This window comes from Somniosus microcephalus, chromosome 8, assembly GCF_052327205.1.
Source record: "Somniosus microcephalus isolate GS21.2 chromosome 8, FLI_Smic_1.0, whole genome shotgun sequence".
NCBI classification, from domain to species: domain Eukaryota; kingdom Metazoa; phylum Chordata; class Chondrichthyes; order Squaliformes; family Somniosidae; genus Somniosus; species Somniosus microcephalus.
The window spans coordinates 166,600,056-166,621,320 of record NC_140994.1 but is presented as its reverse complement, the minus strand read 5'-3'; the positions used below and the strand labels follow the sequence as shown (position 1 = coordinate 166,621,320).

Sequence of the window (21,265 nt, the reverse complement as noted above, 5' to 3'; positions counted from 1 at the left end):
AATGAAGACAATTGTTTAATATGCGTCATATATGAACCCCTCACCCAACTCATTATTGGGTGAAATCGAGCCACTTATTGGTGACAAAATACACTTTTTTCATCTATATTCTTCATTCTGTGTGTTTTTTTTGGCAAAATCCTGTATTGTATATATGCCAATTTGATTATAATTCATAGCTAGTCCCATTTAGGAAACAAACACTGCTACTTGAACATTATGTAGCCTGATTTTAAAGGGATATAATGCTGGTGAGAATAAGATACATCAATTGTTAATTAAATAAATAATTAGAAAGGGGTGGGGATTGGATGCAGAAAGCACCTTTCACACGCAGATACTGCTCAATTAGGAGACATTTTGTTTGTCAGTTATATATCTTTGTGACAGTACACAGGATCCAAATCGGGTGAAAACTGAACTTTTACCAAAAGGGATTTTTTATGATGTCTGTAACAATAATTCAAGCAGACTAGTCCTTACCTTAAAGGGACTGTAAAACTTAGAGAACCTCAGGTAGGTAGAAAGCAGCAATTTATTATGAATTGGTTAAGATATAACACACAAACTAAATGCCACAGAATAGGTCTCAAAAAGACTTTATATGCCTGATCATGTGAGCAACATGGGAAGCATTTGGTCACACAACAAAGGAATGTTACAATTATGCAACTGTTTACAACAGCAACAAAACTGCATTTTTTTCTTAAAAACCCCAGTATACATAGTGAAGCAGTCTGCCATGAAACTGTACAGTATGTATTTATTAAAAACCAGAATCAACAACGTATTTTGAGGCAAATAATTTACAAAAAGTAGCAGAAACATAATATTTGCAGTGTTTTCATCAAATTAACCTATAACAAAAAGGGATGAGGGAAAGAACTTGTGTCTGATACTCCCCTTTGAGAGACATTGCCGTTTCATTTTCATTTACTTTCTGTTTTTAAATTAAAGGAACTCAATTTTCAATTAATCAAGCTACTTTGAGCAAATTTTATGCTGACTTTTGCTTGATTTTTAATTAGTGCTTTGTATAAAAATATCATAAATCATAGTTTTTCAGGTTCAATTAGGCAAATAAAATTAGAATTCATAGAATTACGCCCCTATTAAAGGGAATATCCATATATTTTGCTCTTTCGTAGTTAACAAATACATTCTTACACACGTTAACAGAAACAAAGTATCTCCCCCAGATCCTATATAAACAATATGCTCAGACAGTGGGCAGCATTTTAACCTTCACATGGTGCAATGACAGTGCAAAAATGTGGGTAAATCTAGTCAACTTACAATCAATTAAGATGTTAAGGTGCTGAAAATCTGTGTGTAAATTATTGCTCTGCATGGTCAAATCTACCGCACGAGAACAAACACTGGCCACTGGTAGTGCCAGGCAGGGTATACCAACATTCATCTAATTTGTTTTCACTCAACACCCATCTAACTTTTTGCAGCATTTTTCTTAAATAAATACAAAAAAATATTGGTACGTACACCGAGAGAATTTACTAATGCTAACCGACTTCTGGGAATAAATAGAACGTTTCCACAGGTGATAATGCCAAATGTTGCTGCACAAGGCAAAATCTTCATTGCACCAGCAGGAGGAGGTTAAAATCGGGACCACTATCTTTTGAGCCGATATAAGATAGATGCTAAAACTGCTTCCAAATCAAACTAATGCTAGTGACTGATTTCTTTTACTAGGTTACATGGTTTTCGAAAACAGAAACAAGCCAAGAAAGAGCGATGCAGATAGTGGAAATGCAGATAGTGGAAATGCAGTGTAACAGTTTAAAACCTTGTGAGGATTGAGAACATAAATGTAGCTTAAAAAGCCTTAAAAATAGTCCAATCAACTGCACACCCAATTCCTTTACACCTTATTGAAGCTTATAATTTTACACACAATGTGAAGTGCATCTTGTCCAAAGATGACAGCAGCACTGCAAAAGTCAATCATTGTCATCTTTATTTGTAGGCCTGTACAAGGTTTTACTGCAGCAGTTTTACAGAAATTACATGGAACATTGGCTTTTTTTATGGTAACACATTAATCTGAGAAAAAATGAACAAGCATGACCTGAAAGCGCAGTTACCTTGAAGTAAAACTAATCATGTAATTCTTAACATGATATATCCAGTAATGTGTAAAATGTAACTATTGCGCAACACTGTTAACATGTCTAAAGTGATAAGGTTAACTCCTCTTTGGTCATTTCTTAAAAGACTTGCAACATGTTGAGTGCAAAACTCATACAATAACATGACAAAGTGAAGGTAACACTTATTAGCACAATCTATCAATTAAGGGTGGCCTGCTTGCTCTCCCCAGAAAGAGGGTGCTAGCTGGTCACAGATGAAGAGGTGGTTTCTATCCATGCCACTGAATATATTGGCCTGAATTTTAATAGTTTGCTGGGTTGGGAGCGGGGAAGCTCAGAAGCGGTCGGGAAGCCCAAACCCGGAAGAACAGATTTCCTGCAGGCCCAGCCGAATTTAAAGGCAGTGCCTGATTTGCATTGGAATGCTCTGTTTCCCACCCGCAGCCAGGCCTGCGGCACTAGGCCGCAGAGATGAGGGAGGGATGGATTGCGTGGGGGCCAGTCGGGGTGGGGGCCAGAGGAGCGGGGGGATGGCTGGAGGAGCGGGGGGTCGGGACCGATTGGGAGCCGGCAGGGAAATATCTGGGGCCGGAGCGGCAGATCGGGGGCCGGAGCGGCAGATCGGGGGCCGGAGCGGCAGATCGGGGGCCGGAGAGGCAGATCGGGGGCCGGAGAGGCAGATCGGGGGCCGGAGCGGCAGATCGGGGGCCGGAGAGGCAGAACGGGGGCCGGAGCGGCAGATCGGGGGCCGGAGCGGCAGATCGGGGGCCGGAGCGGCAGATCGGGGGCCGGAGAGGCAGATCGGTGGGGCGGAGAGGCAGATCGGTGGGGCGGAGAGGCAGATCGGGGGCCGGAGCGGCAGATCGGGGGCCGGAGCAGCAGATCGGTGGGGCGGAGAGGCAGATCGGTGAGGCGGAGAGGCAGATCGGGGGCCGGAGCGGCAGATCGGGGGCCGGAGAGGCAGATCGGTGGGGCGGCTTCATGGCGGGTCTCCGATTGCCGGGGGTGGGTAAGACAGGGACGCTGGATCCAGGAGGTAAGTGTAAAAGTACTTACCTCCTGGATACAGCATTTCTTGCCTTCCATTAGCTGGTGGGTTCCATGAAGCCTGCAAGACCCGACCAGCTACAGTTAAATTTAAAATGGACGTTAAATCTGAGGCATGGCAGCCTCATCATACTATTTAAATGGACGACATGCCTCCTGGGAGTGGGTTGGCTGCTCGCCCCCCATCCCGCCTCCGTTAAAACTGGAAGTGGGTGGGTTGGAGATGGCTTCTGGTCGGGATTTTAACACTTTAACTTCCCAAACGACCCCAACCCACCTGTTTTAAAAAAAAAATTCCCCCGATCCCATTAAGTCTAGTTTATCAACACTCCCTAGGAAGGCTTTCAAGTAGAAAGTTCCAAAACCAGTTTGCGTTAGAAATTTTTTAACCTGGGTTATGAAAAAGCAATAATAGTTAAAAGTGTAGCTCCCGTAAAGGCTTACCGGAAATAAATTACCACCTTGTGTGATAGTGAGCTATACAGACAAGGAAGATCCCTGATCTGTACTGACCTCTGTAGGGCAGCAATAATGGTGTTAGAATTAATCTCAGTATCCCAGGGTAGGGAGCTGGAAACTGGGCTAATTACTCTCCTGGAAAATGCACGTGTATAGATTTGGAAAGAAGTCAGGATTGGGCTTAGCTGTAACGCTTTGATGATCACATAGCCTGACACTTGCTCCTTTGGCTCACACAGTATGAAGAATGGTCATTTAAGTGATGTTCTGATGGATGGATGGCGTCACTTATGGAACTGTAAACCAGCATGAGTCAGTGCCTTCAGAAGAAGTGGGAAGAAAATTGGAGTGAAGAAAAAAAAGGATAAATAAAAATATTTAGATGCAGGTGAAATCTGCAGGAAAACAGATGCTCAACGTCAGAGGCTTGAACACAATCTAGACCAACACGTCAGTGCAGTATTATTGGAGGTACCATCTTTTAGATGAGGTGTTAAACCAAGGTTCAATTTTCCCTCTCAGGTAGACGTAAAATATCCCATGGCACTATTTGAAGAAGAGCAGGGGATTTCTTTTGGTGACCTGGCCAATACTTATCCCTCAACCAACACCACCAAAAACAGATTATCTGGTCATTTATCTCACTGCTGTTTGTGGAACTTTGCTCAAATTGACATGTTGCCCTACATTGCCACAATGACTACACTTCAAAATACTTCATAGGCTGTGAAGCACTTTGGGACGTCCCGAGGCCGTGAAAGGGACTATTTAAATGCATGTTCTGTCTTTATTTCTTTAAATAAAGCAAATAAAAATAATGCACACACTCGCTATATGGTGGTGATGTCATTGTAATATTCTCTGTTTCTTGACTTTCTATCAGTGTCCATTGTTTACACTAAACCCAAATTACTGGGGCAAAGTTTTACTGCATTTCCCAAAGAGTGCCAACACCTCAATGAGATATGTCTCATTATCTGCTTCTACTTTTAGGCAGATGTTTGTTCGTACTGGATGTAGATTTCCTCATGCACTGGGGTAAGATAATTGACGTATGAATATAGCCTGAATGGGGCGCAAGACTCCTTTGTTTATTGGCAAGTCAAAACTCTGAGATATAGGAAGCATTTAACAGGTGAGTACATTAGGACGGAATCAGTAGCTTTACAATATGAATAGTCTATGTACACACATAAATAAGCAGAGCCTATAATGGAAAGATGCACCGAACCTGAACTGAACAAACAACCAAGATAGTTACACCAGCAGTGTTGAAAGTAATAATGGATAAAGGATGCTGAGATGGAACTGAGGAATTATAAAGTGAGGAGAAAACAAAACCAAATGAAACTAGCTGTGAGTATTAAGTCAATTTAGTTACATATTTAAATCCTAATTTCAATGTGATAAATTATTCAAAGATTTATTGTATACTTGTTCATATCTCCTTAAAAGAACATGTTACCAAATGTTGGAACCAGCTATTTAGAGAAGAGTTTTGCCAGTTCTCGATGGCAGTCCAGTCAGGCCTCAGTAAAAGGGATACTCGCCCTTTAATTTCATGTTTCGGTCTCATTCCCTCTTTTGTAACTGATCTACTAATCTTTTCATTCACAGTGCAGGCACACAGACACACACACACACACACACACACACACAGAATCACAAACCTTGGACAACAAAAAAAACATTTAAATTAAGTGCAAAAAACAGAAATGATAATGCTTACACTATATATTGCAGGCAAAATTTGTACAAAGTGTCTGTTGAAGTTTATGGTATGCGCCATCATCTTCAATATTGAAACAATAAGCTAACAAAACTAGATACTATTTTTTTGTACAAAGTCAGCAAATTAGGCAAGCTATTAAATACATTTGTGTTACATACAATTTTCACTCCATTATCAAAAGGAAAATATTTTAGTGGTTGTCACGTGAGTCCTATAAAACTACTTTGCCATTAATCAGTGGATCTATAATAGTGGCAGTTAAAGTTCACGGGGAATCAGAAAAAGTGCATCACCTTCCTATGTAAGGCACCTGTAGCTTTGAATCACCACAGAAAAAAATCCAGCATAAATCTTCATACCTGTTAAAGCCAAGTTGCAATATCTCTTTGCTGGCATGTTAGCCAAGGCTCTGAAATGCATGAATCAATTAAAACTTTGCTTAATGGAGCCAGGCTTCCCTTGGGTGCCTTCCTTCCCCTGCCCTTGACTCTTTCCATTTTCTTCCATTTCCATGAAATGAACTCTTCCATGTCTTGACCCATGGATCACTGGGAGGCAGATCTCCATCAGGGAAGGCAAATTGAGAATCTCAAGTCCTTCTTACAAGGGCCTGCAACTGTAGGACCAGCTGACAATGATCCAAAACTCATGAAATGTCCTGATCATTAGGTGCAAGAAAAAAAGGCCAATTTCTAAACAAATAATAAAACAAGGTTTCTTTAAAAAAAAGAACTGGGTTATGGTAATTGTTACATAGCATAGATTGTACTGTTAATCTTGAGTTTTTGCCGAAAAGGGATACTGCAACTTTAGTCACATCAAACTCCCCAATTCCTTCAGTAAAAGTCACTGCTTGATGTTTTAGAAAACTTAAAACAGAATAAATCTCAATTTGGGGGCACATCACCACTGGTGAACTATTAATTTTGGCATGCATGTAATATCCACAACAGAACGGAAATTAGATATTAATTAATCTGTTAGAAATGTGTATGTTCTCTTTGATTAAATTTAAAATGTACTTTGAAGGCATACAAGATGTTTCAATTGAATGTGGCAATTGAGCTCTCTCTAAACAAATTTGCAGGCTGTTGTGCATGAAGCAAACACGATAAATATTAATTTTGCGGAGAACACCTGGGGAAAGACACATCACTGACCTCTGCAGACCAACAGGTAACTGTTTGTGGAAAATAACTGGCTTACAATTAGTCATTAGGGATATTGTGGTAGATGTGATCATGAGACATGGTGATAATTATGGCAAAATACATTTCTTTCTCAAATTAATTGGTCTGTGTTGATGATTAATATTTGTTCTTGTAGTGATCACAGAGCAGAAAAGTAAATCAGAAGAAGGTTACTCTTCATTGGAACTGCTGAATCTTAGGTAGGTCAATTTAATCAGTGCTCAGTCTGGCTGCTAGATGGTGCCCAAATTTCTCCACTTGAGTTCTACCACTTGTTGGTCAATCATGGGGTGGCATTGTTGCCACAGATGGAGAGGTGTGCAGCCAGCCCAGTTTCCTGTCTGCAGGTGACTGGCAACAGGAATAGGGACAGAGAGGGGGAAGAAGAATAAGAGATAGAGAAAATAAGTTGAATGAATAAGAGTACAGCCACACTTTTTGAATGTGTATAACTGAAATCAGAGTGAGCAATAGAAGCTTTCCTTATCTATAAAAACGCTACACTTTAAAAAAAAACTATAGTGTGGATTGAGAAATAGTCCTTATAGGAGCCAAGTATCTCATGGACGGTATATCTTAATGACATCCTTTATAACTCGCCTGCAGATGGGGCAGCAGGCATTGATCTGTTTCTTCAGCTTAAGACCGCAGTCGTAGCAGAGACACATATGTCCACAGGTGTAAATAACTGTGTCGACCTCACTGTCGAAGCAGACGGCACACTCTCCGTTTTTGCTATTCTGGGGTTCAGGTGGAGAGAAAGACGGGGAGAACTGAGGGCTCAGTGGAGAGCTGGGCGCAGTCACTGTGGGAAACAGGAAAAACATCATCAGTTGATACCCTAAACTACCATATAACAAAATAGCACTTAAAAGCTGCATCCTGAGTATGCAGTGTATGATGCAGAACAAAAAGGGAGTTCACCAGCATTTATGACAGCAGTAAGAAATTCTTACATTCTCATTGGCATTATAAATAGGCGATAAGATTAATCTTGAATGTCTTCCATGTTACACAACTGCAGCACATCGTCTTACAGTTCTAAAACAGGACAGTGTTGAGGGACTACACTTTCAAAAATGCAAAAAGCTGTCATATATTTACAGCTCATTCAAGTTGTTTCACTCCTTAATCATTTGTTAACATAAAAATGTCTTCATATAGGACCATTAAATTAGTTAAGTTGCCTTCCTCTACTTAACGAATGTTTTAAAATTCTATATGTGCAGCTGACTTAAAATATCTAGTGATTGTTGCTATATCCGCGGTTGCCTGGTTATGGCTCCTGTTCCACTTTTGTTTCTGGGCTGTACATGGTGCCATTTTGAAAGTGTTCGTGCCTTTTTTCTTTGACAATATTACATTGCGCTGCCAAATGTCATTCCTCACCCAGGAATGATGCAAATATTTATGAAATTAACAATACACACTATGGTAGTTATCAACAAATACTTCAATGAGGAAGAAATGAGCAAAAGCCAATTAGTGCAGGAACTTGTCCTGTAAGTTTAGGCCAATGTACAGTAACTGTTCATAACAATTTGCTACATTATAGTAATAGGTTTAAGAATGGCATTTTACTGTGTGAGGTAATCTTCTCAATTGTGTATTAGGAACTGACTTCTGGTAGAATCCACTTGAAGGTTTTATGGGAAAAAGGAACTAGCAGGATTGAAAAATAATTGATGAGATGCAATGATTTGTATCTTATTGAACAAATGTTTAAAATGAACATACCTGGGACATGCTGAACATCTGTCTATTTTAATTTCTATGTTAGGCTAATAAAAGATATCCCATCAATTACTTAATGAACCAGGCCAGCTGGATCAAGTCTTTCATAACGATTGAAAGACGAGAACAACTTTAGTAGAAGCCAAGACTTAAATGTTATAACCTTGTATTCTGTGTTATAGCCTTGTATTCTGTGTTATAGCCTTGTATTCTGTCAGACACCCTCCTAAAACACTGAAATATTTTGTGAATAACTTATAGTTCTACTACCCAAGAATAACTGAAGAAGAGTAGAAGAATGTACCAGTGTGCAAAAGCTCATGTATTACTCTATTTTCTGAAAGGAAGACTACTTTTGAATGGCGGCAATGACAGATGTCCACTGTGGTGCTTCACCTTGGATAGAAAGCACTAACTGTGCTTGATTACACACTGTCCTATCATCTAGACAGTGTAATTCTGTCTGATGCAAAAAGTTAGACAGAACAAAGGGAGAAAGAAAGGAACTGGTACATGTTATACAAAATAATGTGCTACACACATACATATTAATCCAAGGCCAGCAATGTCCTACATAAACACTGGTATTTCACTCCTGATAAAACATTTTTCTACATTTAGCAGCAATTTTTCTCTGTCTATAATCTTTGGAAAGTTCTACCTGCAGCATCATACACTCAGGAGGGATGGACCTGGGAAGGATGGAGGTTTGAGTCATTCTGGCTGCTCAAGTACTTCATCACAGCTGAATAAAAAGCAGTGCTGCAGTTCAGCTGGTTGATCAGCATCCTGAATTTAAAAATGAGTTAAAAAAATAAGGCACACATATTTTCCAGGCTGAGAACTCTGGCTGTTTTGCAGTCAATCATGCTGTTTGGTTTGTAGGCGCACTGACTCACTACTTTCTTGTTTTTTGATCTGCTATAAAATTCAGTTTCAATGGCCTGTAATTTGCGGCCCCTACGGGTGCATACGCGCCCGTAAGGGCCGTGCAAGTTCTCTGTTTAGGCATGCAAAGCGCATGCACGAAAACACGGAACCTGCGATCTGTCAAGAATCCCCAGGAAAAGGGCATCCGCAGATAGAGTTGGGCTATTTGCCCAACTTCTGCCCAGCGAATGCCCGTGAAATTCTTACACCTGGTAAAAGCAGGTGTAAGGCCTGCTTTTACCAGCTTAAGACTTTAAATGAACATAAAAATATTTTTTTTCCAATCATTTAAACATTAAAAAACCTGTGCAATAAGGTAAGGATATTTTTAGCCCCTTTAAAAAATGTAAAGTTATTTTTTAAATTAGATTTTTGTTTTAAATATTTAATTAAAAGGCATTTAAATTAATTTTAAATATGTATTTTTTAAATTTATTTGGTGCGTAGATATATTTGTTTGGGTATTCCCAGTCATGCTTATGGGGTTTCCGTCCATACGGAATCCCCAAAAGTATTAATGGGGATTTCCTTCTTTGGGCTGGCCCACGTGATCCCAGGGGCGCTTGCAAACTGCCTGCACCCCTGGGATACGTGGGCCTCTTCCCGCAGGTACCCGGAGAGTCCCCAGAACCGCGAGTCTCCGTACCTCCCGGACCACCAGGTACGCGGGCATTTTATTTGCAGATCGGTGGCATTTCCCTGCGGGAAGCCTCTGACCGGAAATTCAGGGCCAATATCTATAGTTATGCAATGGGTTCGATATGATGGAATGCAATCACGTCATCGCGGTCAGAGAAAACGCTGCAACACACAGTCGGGATTACCTTATAGTAAAAGTTATACAAAGTGTATCGATCTTAAATCAATAAGATGGAGAATTCTTCTAAAAATAACTGGGAGTAAAGGCTGAGATGACAATAAAGAAAATGCACTGCAGACAATCCTTTAGATGGCGCTCATGCCTCTTCTCTCCATCATTCAATGAACTCCTCTTAACCTGCTATCCTTCAGGAAATTCACTTTGGCATTATTATAATCTGTTGTAAAGTTCCCATGACATTGAGCATGTCCTTTGGCCTCTGTGTCTATTTCTGTTTAAATAAAGAATAGTCTATGAACCTTATTCATGACACAGTAACATACAACAGGACTCTCCGGTTGTACAAATATAGGTTTTTGTACTTTGCTGACTGGAATCAAGAATTGTCCACTGGAGAATCGTCCTTGTGCAGAATTTAAATTTATTAGCAATGTCAGTTACCGATGATAAATATTGTGAAACTGAACAGCTGTTTCATAAGTGCTTTCAGTTATAAATGACAGATTTTCTGCAGTTTGTGGTACTTTGGTAATCCGTACTTTACCTACTTTTGTTATAGCACGTTTACTGCAAACATTCATGTGCAATGCTTTTAAAATTTATATGGTTTATATGGTTAAACATATGAAACTTTAGACTAGAACATTCTGCTCTGAGCTGATATAAATTGGTATTTTTTTCTCTCTCTCCATATAAACTTTGCTGATTTAAGGTTTTTCAGTGCCCATAAGAATTTCGTAAATCAGTCTATTAAAAATATACAAAGAAATGTAGTGGAGTGTGACTAGTACTGTTTTACTACCAATTTGTTACAGAATTCATCCCAATACACAACAGGGTGTACTGATTGCTCTGGAATCAATCCCATTTTGCCAAAAAAGGAAGGCTTGAAGGCTCTTCTATACTTCTTTGATTAAATGCAATTTCTGCAGGCAATATAAAGCAACTGAATTTGAGTGAGGGCCCAACAACCCACTCCACTAGGACCGAGAGACTGGAGCCAATAATTAAATGAAATTGACATGCCTGTGCCTATTCAGAGTGGCACAGCACATACACAATCATGGGTGTCTAAGCATGTGCAATGGCATTCTGAGTTTTGGACGCTGTTATGTGCTTGGGTGTGAATGAAATACCAGCTGTTTAAATCCCCATGTGTTGGAGTTATTTCTGAGTACAATAACTGCACAAGAGTTTGCCAGCAAGATCCTAACAGTAAGCGAAGGATATTACAGTACACTTGAGGTCACCTGTGGAATTTTAGAGGGAGCTGTTGTCCACCAATTTTAGTATGTCTCACCTCCTGACTCCCCAAAGCCTTTCCACCATCTACAAGGCAGAAGTAAGGAGTGTGATGGAATGCTCTCCACTTCCCTGGATGAGTTCCTACAATGCTCAAGAAGCTTGACACCATCCAGGACAAAGCAGCCCGCTTGATTAGCACCCCATCCACCACCTTAAACATTCACTCCATCTACCACCGGCGTACCGTGGCTGCAGGGTGTACCATCTACAAGATGCACTGCAGCAACTCGCCAAGGCTTCTTCGGCAGCACCTCCCAAACCCGTGACCTCTTCCACCTAGTAGGACAATGGCAGCAGGCGCATGGGAACACCACCACCTCCAGGTTCCCCTCCAAGTCACACACCATCCTGACTTGGAAATATATCGCCGATCCTTCATCGTCACTGGGTCAAAATCCTGAAACTCCCTACCTAACAGCACTGTGGGAGTACCTTCACCACATGGACTGCAGCGGTTCAAGAAGGCGGCTCACCACCACCTTCTCAAGTAAACTAGGGATGGGCAATAAATGCTGACCTTGCCAGCAACGCCCACATTCCATGAACGAATAAAAAAAAATATCCCTCACAATGTCAGTATGCGACAGTAATACATGTGACTGATCTTCAGCCACTCACATTCAGCACTACTTCATACACATGTACAGGCTGTATTGTATTTGGTTTTTAGCACACTGAGAAATGTGAATAACGAACTGGGATGCCACTTTATTCTTTTCTTCAGTGCTGCTTAGGATGTTAGAATCATAGGCCTAGAAATTGGCCTGCTTAGCGCCTCCCATTATCGCCTCTGGGGGGCGATAACGGGGCGCTAAGCACTTACCAACTGGGCACGGCGAGAAGATCAACTCCCGCTACTTTCTGCGGGAGGTTTGCGGCGGCGGTACGGCGTTGCACTCCAATCTCCTTCGCCTGGAGATTGTGACGTCATCGCCGTGCGCATCACCCCGGTAGTGACCCGGATCCGAACTTTGGTTCCGCCCCCTGCAGCATCGCGAGGCGAAAACACCGGCAGCTGCAGGAGGCATTCATCAGGAGGCTGGGTGCTTCGGGGGCAACACTTAAAGGCAAGGTGGCCAAGGTACGTGGAAAACATTTTCAAATGCTCTTTCTGGTTTTTTTTCATTTTTCTTCGCCAGCGTTCGATGAGCCCAGCACTCTGCTACAGTGCATCGTGGCTGCCGTCGAGGACCAGGTAGGTTTTCCCCTTGCAGAGCCTGCAGCGATGGCCCTTCCCTTTAAGGGAGGGAAGGAGCCTTCCAACGCGGCAGCGCTGCACGACCCAGTGTGCATCGCTGCACACCTACTACCCCACCTGCTGCACTCCAGGAAGGAAGTGGGGTGCCTGGAGCGCAAACCCTGAATTTTTTAAGAAGTTGAAAAACATTAGCGCCAGGCGATACCAAATTTCTCCCCCATAGAATAGTACAGCACAGAAGGAGGCCGTTTTATCAGCTCAGTCTCTCAGTTTTTCTTCTGTATTTTAGTGAAAGATAAAACATTCCTTTAAGAGATATAGCTGTACTTTAGTATTTGTTGTTGTCAGCAGCACATATGTACTTTGCATTAATTGGAAGTATTTTCATTAAAAAAAAAATATATACTGATACAAAAACAGTCAAAACAAAAAGTCTTGTAAATATACAGGAAGGTTATAATATTTTCATTAAAAAGTAGTCATTTTTTATGTTTAAAATCAGCTGGAAACACTGACAAATGTTGGTGTTATTGCCTTTAATTGGATCACATCCAACTTGAATATTTTGCCATTCCTTTGTGTTGCATATCAATACTGCGGGTGCTGATTGCTATACAGTACATGCTAGATAATGGGGATATGTTGGAATGGCTGACAACTGCTGCATTGACTAACATACAAAAACAGGAAACAAGCTGCAAATGTGGCCATCAGTCACAGCCTTCCCCTAAAGTCCTTTCGTCACTGAGACTTTCTCCCAAAACACATCACCTTAAAATATATGTATCTGCCTTGTGATTTTTCAAGATGGATTTCCAAGTTCAGTAGAAATACAAGAAGTTCAGCACAGCCCCACATCACAGGCAAAATTCCATAAAGAAAATGCCCCAAAACATTAAATATTAATCACCAGTAGTAAAGCTGTACTTTACAAATACTAGAAAATAGGATTGATATGACTATAAGAAATGGGTTTTACCTATTTTGAAGGATTTCTGAATAGAGGAATTAAAATATGTAGATAAACAGCCCATTCAGCCCATCTATTTTGTGAAGGTGTTTTTCTCTATGAACCACGTAGTCTAATCCCACTCCCTTGCTCACTCCAATACTGATATTCCTTTTCAAACAACTATCTAATTCCCTTTTTAAAGAATTTATAGACTCCGCTTCAACAAGAGTTTGTGGTAGAGAATTCCACATTCGATTTTGTAACATTTTATTTCAACAAGGCAGACAGTATGAACAAGATATTATGAACAGAAAAATTAGCAAACATTTACCAATTAATGGTCCAGGTGTAAACATTTTAAAATAATATACCAGTTTTCATGCTGATATGGTGCTAGTGTATATTATCAACGGGTCTTTTATGGGAAGGTACAGTGACAGCCTAGTTATGCATATTTGTACAGTAATTTACATGCTTCAGATCCAGGACATACATGGAGTGGGGGCAGCATAGCTGGATAGGGTGCAGAGGTGCTATCCCACCTTTTCTAGGGGTGTCTTAGGTTCAATCACTTTTTCTGTAAAACCTGGGATCAATGGTGCTGTGTTCTTATTGCCATTGTCCCATCCCTTCTTCTGCAGGGGTATGTTGTGGTGTTCGTTGTAAGGGGCCTGTTGTAAAAGCCTCCAGGAAGGGCATCCAGAATGCTTGATATATGCCCAGTTCCAAGTGGAGGCCTTACAGCATATGTCCATGGTGCCTCATCCACAAGTTTGTTGTGGGAGGAGTGAGGCGTCGCCATTATGGATGGGTACATCTTCTTGCTGCTAGCAGTTAGAGTTATGTAAGTCTGTACATCGCCGGTGGATCTTGCACCTTTGGAAAACAGGGCAGGAGATTCCACCATCCTCCGTGTAAAGACATTTTTTTCCCAACTTATGTTCCCTCTCATTATTGTTTCACCAACCAGCGGAAACAACCTGTTATTTATCTTCTGATCCCGAAGACCTCCATCAGGTCATCCCTTATCCTTCTCTAATGCATCTAATGAAAAAAGCCCTCACTTCTCAATGTAATGTTAAAAAGATTTCCATTCTCCTGCTCATGAGCCATTCATTATGCTCCCAGTCACTGCCAATGCAATCAACCAAAGATCAACTACCATCTACCTTTTCTCCATCTCTGTGGGGAAGCCATTAGCTTGTGCTTGGCACTGATGGTATGGCTAAGATCAGAGGGTTGTTTGAAATTGTAGATAAGCAATTATACCCTCTATAGTACAGTGGTTTAGAACTTTGCACAGCCACAAATTAATTTTTAAAATCATTTTGGCACGTTCATTAAGATGATTTCCACTTTGACATTCCTGGTCCACTTTGTTATCAACCACCTCCCAACATAAAGTTCACTCCACTCAGTCCCAACAATGTGCCTCGACATTCACCTCAAAAGAGCTCCTTCTAATTCATCAGTGTAAATTTTACCTTTTCCTACACCAAGCATCCTGTGGCCTTTGAGGGCTTCAGCACAAGTGTACAAAATGGCATTCGGTGTTGTGCTCTGTGCTCACTAGGAACTGAGTTGAGACAGTCCAAAATTATTTTGCATAGAACCCTTACAACCAGAGTAAAAGGAGTTTTATCCCATCTGCTGGAGCTGGAGTTGAACCCAGTCCAAGGGTCAAATAACACACATGCTCACTCAGTTCCCAATATTACATCATTAATTCGGACAACTACACTGAGTTTCAATCACACAGAAAACATGGGTTATTATTTTAATGCAAAAATTGGAGCTATTTCCTTACCCAGTGATGATTCAGATGCAGATGAGGACCTATTAACACTGAACGCCATGTCAGAGTCACTGTCATAGTGGGAACCACCTGGAGAACCTGAAGGAGATACATCTACAGGGCTGGACTGGGATGTACCTGTAGATGGAATATTAAAGCACATTAACTCCAATGAGTACAGTTCCATTCATTACACATTTTTGTTGTAGTGCTCAGCATGCACAGGATATAAATTCCAGTGCACATTGGACATGTTTATTATATTGTGACATACTTTTGGATAGCAGACATAAGTAAATAGAAATCCACATTGAACCTATACCAGATTAAACTGCATTTAGTGTAAATGCGGTTGACGTGGTGTATATAGATTACCAAAAGGCGTTTGATAAAGTGCCACATAATAGGCTTGCCAGCAAAGTTGAAGCCCATGGAATAAAAGGGGCAGTGGCAGCATGGATATGAAATTGGCTAAGTGACAGGAAACAGAGAGTAGTGGTGAACGGTTGTTTTTCAGACTGGAGGAAGGTACACAGTGGGGTTCCCCAGTGGTCGGTACTAGGACCACTGCTTTTCTTGATATATATTAATAACTTGAACTTGGGAGTACAGGGCACAATTTCAAAATCTGGAAATGACACAAAACTTGGAAGTATAGTGAACAGTGAGGAGGATAGTGATAGAGTTCAAGAGGACGTAGACAGACTGGTGAAATGGGCGGACACATGGCAGATGAAATTTAACGTAGAAAAGTATGACGCGATACATTTTGGTAGGAAGAACGAGGAGAGGCAATATAAACTAAAGGGTACAATCCTAAAGGGGGTGCATGAACAGAGAGACCTGGGGGTATATGTGCACAAATCGTTGAATGTGGCAGGGCAGGATGAGAAAGAGGTTAAAAAAGCATATGGGATCCTGGGCTTCATAAATAGAGTCAAGGGCCCCGATTTTCGGCTTGTGTGGGGAATGGTTGGATTTCCCCGAATGTGGGGTTTCTGACACAGATAAAAAAGTGTCAGCCAGCCCCACGCAATTTTCCCCCAATTGGCCAATTAATTCCCAGCATGTGGGAAGCCTTGCTAATTGTCTAAATCAAGTCAGAAATCCCCACAGTATGATGTCATCATTCGTGGTGCTTTCAAGGTCCATGGCAAGCACTGCATCCTCTGAAGGCTTCCAAATGAACCATACAGGATGGCATAAGGAGCCTGCAGCAGCTGTGGACAGTGCCAGGCCCCGAGCTGCCTTCAAATTCGACGAGGCTTCACTGCAGGCATTATTGGATGGGGTTAGGGCCCACAGGGAGGTCCTCTTCCCTAGGTCAGGGAGGAAGAGGCCTCCCACTGAGACCAATGCTGCATGGATGCAGGTGCAGGCTCGCTGGGAGTCACCAGAGGAACCTTGGCATTACATCAGTAACTCCTTCCTTTATTCCCCCACAGTACCATCCAGAGCCCCTGTCCTCACTGTGGAGGAGGAAGAGGCTGTGCAGCCAGACTCCTCAGAGGAAGCTCCAACCTCTGAGGGCGCAACGTCAGCAGAAGTAAGTGCACCCAGCACCAGCGCAGACACTCACACCTCGGGGGGACCTTCGGGACATAGAGTAGTGTTGTCACCTGGTGTTTCACAGCTGACAAGTGAGCCTCAGCAGATTCTGGAGACAGGGACAGCAGTGGAGAGTCCTCGTCGGAGGGCGCAGGGCTCTGCCAGCTCAGCTCAGCTGCGCTGCATCTCGACCCTCTGCCTCTGGGTCCATCCGCAAGAGAAGAGGTGATGGATCTCCATGCAGAGATGCAGGAGTCTCTGGCAGGTTTTGTCTCCAGGGTCGCTGCGAGTGTGGAGCGAATGGAGGAGTCCATAGCGACCATGAGCAGAGATTTTGTGGAGTCATTGGTGCATGAACGCAGCACCATGGAAAGGTTGGCAACCTCCATGGAGGAGATAACTCGCCAGCATACGGAAAACATGGTGAGTGCTCATAAGAGAATGACATCTCTTGAGGAGCATTGGCCATCTGTTGAACAGAGAAACCAGATCTTCATGGAAGTCCTTCTGAGTAGGACTGCCAGTGCAGAAACAGGTCCCACTGGCCCCCTAAAGCGCAGCAAGGTGCTCTCAAGCCACTTCCAAGCGCTGGCCCCTTCTGGCTTGTGCAGCTTCAGGTGAGTGAGCAGCAGCCTGGTGCTCCTGGTAATCATCCTGCTGTTCCTGGTTCTGCTGCTGCCACCTCTGCTGTTGGAGATCCTCTAATGCCAGGAAGGGAAGGTGCCAAAGGCCTCCCATGCTTCTAGCAGATGCCTTGGTTGAGGAGGTCCTGAGTTAGGGTGGTGAGAGGGGCTTCCCAGGAGCTCACACTGAAGAAGTGTGTGAGGCTCCAACTTTCTGCAGCTGCTCCTAAGGCTTCAAATAGTTCCCCCAAGCCTTGATCAACAAGGTCCTGCAGCCTGCAAATGCTGCCTCTTTAAATATCTTCAGCCCTCAGCGACCTGCTGCTGCAAGCAAGCAAGCCAGCTGTTTTCACACCAGCTCTCATCGGCAGGGTTCCCCGCAGGCAGGTTTCAGGTGGGTAAAGCCCCAAAGTCGCAACGGCACGGGAAAATCGTCCTTAACAAGGTGATCATTGGTGATTAGTGCTCCGACGAGCAGTCCCGCCAGCGGCTGGCGGGACTGAAGCGGGGCGTGTGGAAACAGCGGTCCGAAAGTCGGACGGGGCGGGGAATCAGGCGGGGGGGGGGGGGGGTCCCGACCCGCTTTTTCCGTGATTTTCGGACCACGGCCGCATGAAAAGCCGCCCGACAGCTGCCCGAAAATCGGGGCCATAGAGTACAAAAGCAAGGAAGTTATGATGAACCTTTATAAAACACTGGTTCGGCCTCAACTGGAATATTGTGTCTAATTCTGGGTGCCGCACATTAGGAAGGATGTGAAGGCTTTAGAGAGGGTGCAGAAAAGATTTACGAGAATGATTCCAGGGATGAGGGACTTCAGTTACATGAATAGACTAGAGAAGCTGGGGTTGTTCTCCTTAGAGCAGAGAAGATTGAGAGGAGATTGGACAGAGGTAGTCAAAATCATGAGGGGTCTAGACAGAGTAGATAGAAACTGTTCCCATTGGCGGAAGGGTTGAGAACCAGAGGACACAGATTTAAGGTGATTGGCAAAAGAACCATAGGCGACATGTGGAAAAACTTTTTTATGCAAGAGTGGTTAGGATCTGGAATGCGCTGCCTGAAAGGGTGGCGGAGGCAGACTCAATCATGGCTTTTAAAAGGGAATTGAATAAGTACCTGAAGGAAAGACATTTGAAAGGCTACGGGGAAAGGGCAGGGGAGTGGGACTAGTTTAAGTGCTCTTGCAGAGAGCCGGCATGGGCTCGATGGGTCGAATGGCCTCCTTCTGTGCTGTAACCATTCTATGGTTCTAATGCTCATTACCATAAGCTGAGGTTTGCGGCAGCACCAAAAAGAAACCTATGTATAGTTTTACCCATCCTCTTTAAACTGTCTGAATTGGCAATAAGGGTAATGCCCTACCGCGTCAGTAAACCCGATTTTTGTTTTGTGAGTACATCAAGGTGATGGAGCTCAGTGCTTGGAAATGGAATATATTTACACTTTGGGCAATAAGGGCCCATTTTGGCACTAATCCAAGGCCAAGTGCAGAATGGCCAGATGGAGACTAACGCTCTCTCTACTCTGTCCTAACAATGTGCCTTGACATTAACCTCAGGGGAATACCCCCAATGCATCAATTAACATCTATTCTATACCAGCTCGAATTGTATTTTGTACTTGTCATTAAACAAAACTGAGGTTTGTGAGAGCACTAAAAAGAAAAGTATATCTTATTTTATTCATCCTGTTTGCACCAAATGTATTGGCATCCAGCATTTAATTGGCTTTATCAACAATTTTAGGGACTTCAATTATACAAACTGATTTACATTTTTTTTCAACTAAACAATTTTTCAGTGACAGCACCAGAGTGTCTGGCATTATTGGAGGTACCATCATTAAGTTTAGATTCAAACTGTGGTACTGTCTCTCTGTCTCCTCATGGGAGGATATAGATGAGTCTAATTATAAAGATTATTCACATCAAAGGTTCACAGCCCAGCACAAATTAAATATGGAATCTCATTAGTCTATCATTATTGTTGGCCATGGCTTAGTGGTAGCACTCTCACCTCTGTGTCCGAAGGTTGTGGGTTCAAGTCCCAATCCAGGGACTTGAGCACATAAATCTAGGCTGACACTCCAGTGCAGTGCTGAGGGAGTGCTGTACTGTTGGAGGTGCAGTCTTTCACATGAGATGTTAAACCAAAGCCCCGTCTGCCATCTCAGGTGTGTCTAAAAGATCCCATGGCACTATTTCGAAGAAGAGTACGGGAGATCGCCCCAGTGTCCTGGCCAATATTTATCCCTCAACTAACACCTAATGACATGCAAAAAGGATTACGACTTAGATCTTGAATCGACTTTAAAATAAATTTGTTAAATGCTAAATAGCTGCATTCTAATCATGAAGGTTATATTTCAAGCACTATTTTTTTATGTCATGTAGAAATGAGACTCATATTTTAAATGACACTGATTATTATTAAAGTGCTGGGTGTGCTCTTGTGTATAAATCAGATAACTAATTGGGCATTCACCACCAAAATGTCTTCAATGATATGCATTGGCTGCTGAGAAGATCAGAATTTCTTCAGAATCAATGTACATCACAATAATTGACACAAAAAGGGTGCGTTGGCTCTCTAATAAATATAATTTACAGTACAAGTTGTTCAGTTCAAAGGATCAGTCTCAAGCCATCTAATGCCTGGCAAATATATCTGTAAAATGTTCATATTTTTCCTGGGATTGTTCAAAATCCTAACCACTTGTTTCCAAGCTCCCTCCGTTAGCTGGAAGAACAGGCAGGTAAATGACACAACCTATGCACAACCGAACAGGAGGCTGGTAAAGAGAAGACTTCCAGGTGATCTAACTGATGTTTCCAAGAATATGAAGGGCATCGTTAAAGTTGATATAGACTGACTGTTCACCATGGTGAATGGTTCAAAATTTGGGAATATGCAATCAAAAGAGAAGGAAGGTATTTTACACAAAGGACAATTTATGAAAGTATTTATGAAATAAGTTATCAAGGAAGGCCATTAAAGGAAAGGTAAATTGTGTCAGAGGCTTGGAAGGTAGAAAATGAGACATTGCTGTTCAGAAAAAAGAAACTGAGACAAGCCAAGCTAAGGTTAGTCTTACTTCAGTTGTTGGTAAACTGCTCAAGTCTAGCACACAATGGAATTACTAAACAGGGATTTCTGAAAGGCAGGTCATGCTTGATCAACTTTATACAATTCTTGGAAGAAATAATAGGGGACACGTAAAAAAAAAATGGATGTGGTTGATGGAGATTTTCAAAAATACATTTGATTCGGTACTATAGAAGAAATTTACAAAAAAGTCATGGCACATGAAATTAAAGGGAATGTGGTCAAAAGATAGAAAGATGGTTGAAGGGCAGAAAGCAAGCAAAGGTTTTCAGACTGGAAAAATGTTTCACAGGGGTTAGTATTGGGGCTGCTTTTATTTACTATATAAATAACTGGTCTGGACTTATAATTGAGAGACCAATATCAAAATTTGTTGATGACAGCAAATTGGGAAGTAAGGTAAATTGTGATGAGGTTTGCAAAAGACTGCAGAGGGAAATAGATAGCCTAGTAGGGTAGGTGGCAGATACAGTTCATTGTAGAAAAATCTGAAGAAATAGATGTTGGAAGTAAATAGAGGAAAAGAAATACACCAGAAATAAAGAAAGACTTACATTTATATAAAGCCTTTGGAAGTCCCAAAGCTCTTTACAGCCAATTAAGTACTTTTGAAGTGTAGTCACTGTTGTATTGTAGGAAATGGGGCAGCCAATTTGCGCACAGCAAGCTCCCACAAACAGCAATAAAGTAATGACCAGATAATCTGTTTTTGTT

General features: G+C 42.1%; 1 protein-coding gene across 1 annotated transcript in view; it reads right to left on the bottom strand.

The window, feature by feature from the left end:
• Window positions 1–583: 583 nt before the first annotated feature.
• neurl1b (neuralized E3 ubiquitin protein ligase 1B) overlaps window positions 584–21,265 on the bottom strand; it is a 70,515-nt gene continuing 49,833 nt past the window's right edge. The window contains exons 4-5 of the mRNA XM_085995330.1: window positions 15,286–15,411; window positions 584–7,344 (exon numbers count right to left, since the gene is read on the bottom strand). Of these exons, the coding sequence (XP_085851456.1) occupies window positions 7,100–7,344; window positions 15,286–15,411 (371 nt within the window). The 3' untranslated portion in view covers window positions 584–7,099. The remainder of the gene's footprint in view (window positions 7,345–15,285; window positions 15,412–21,265) is intronic.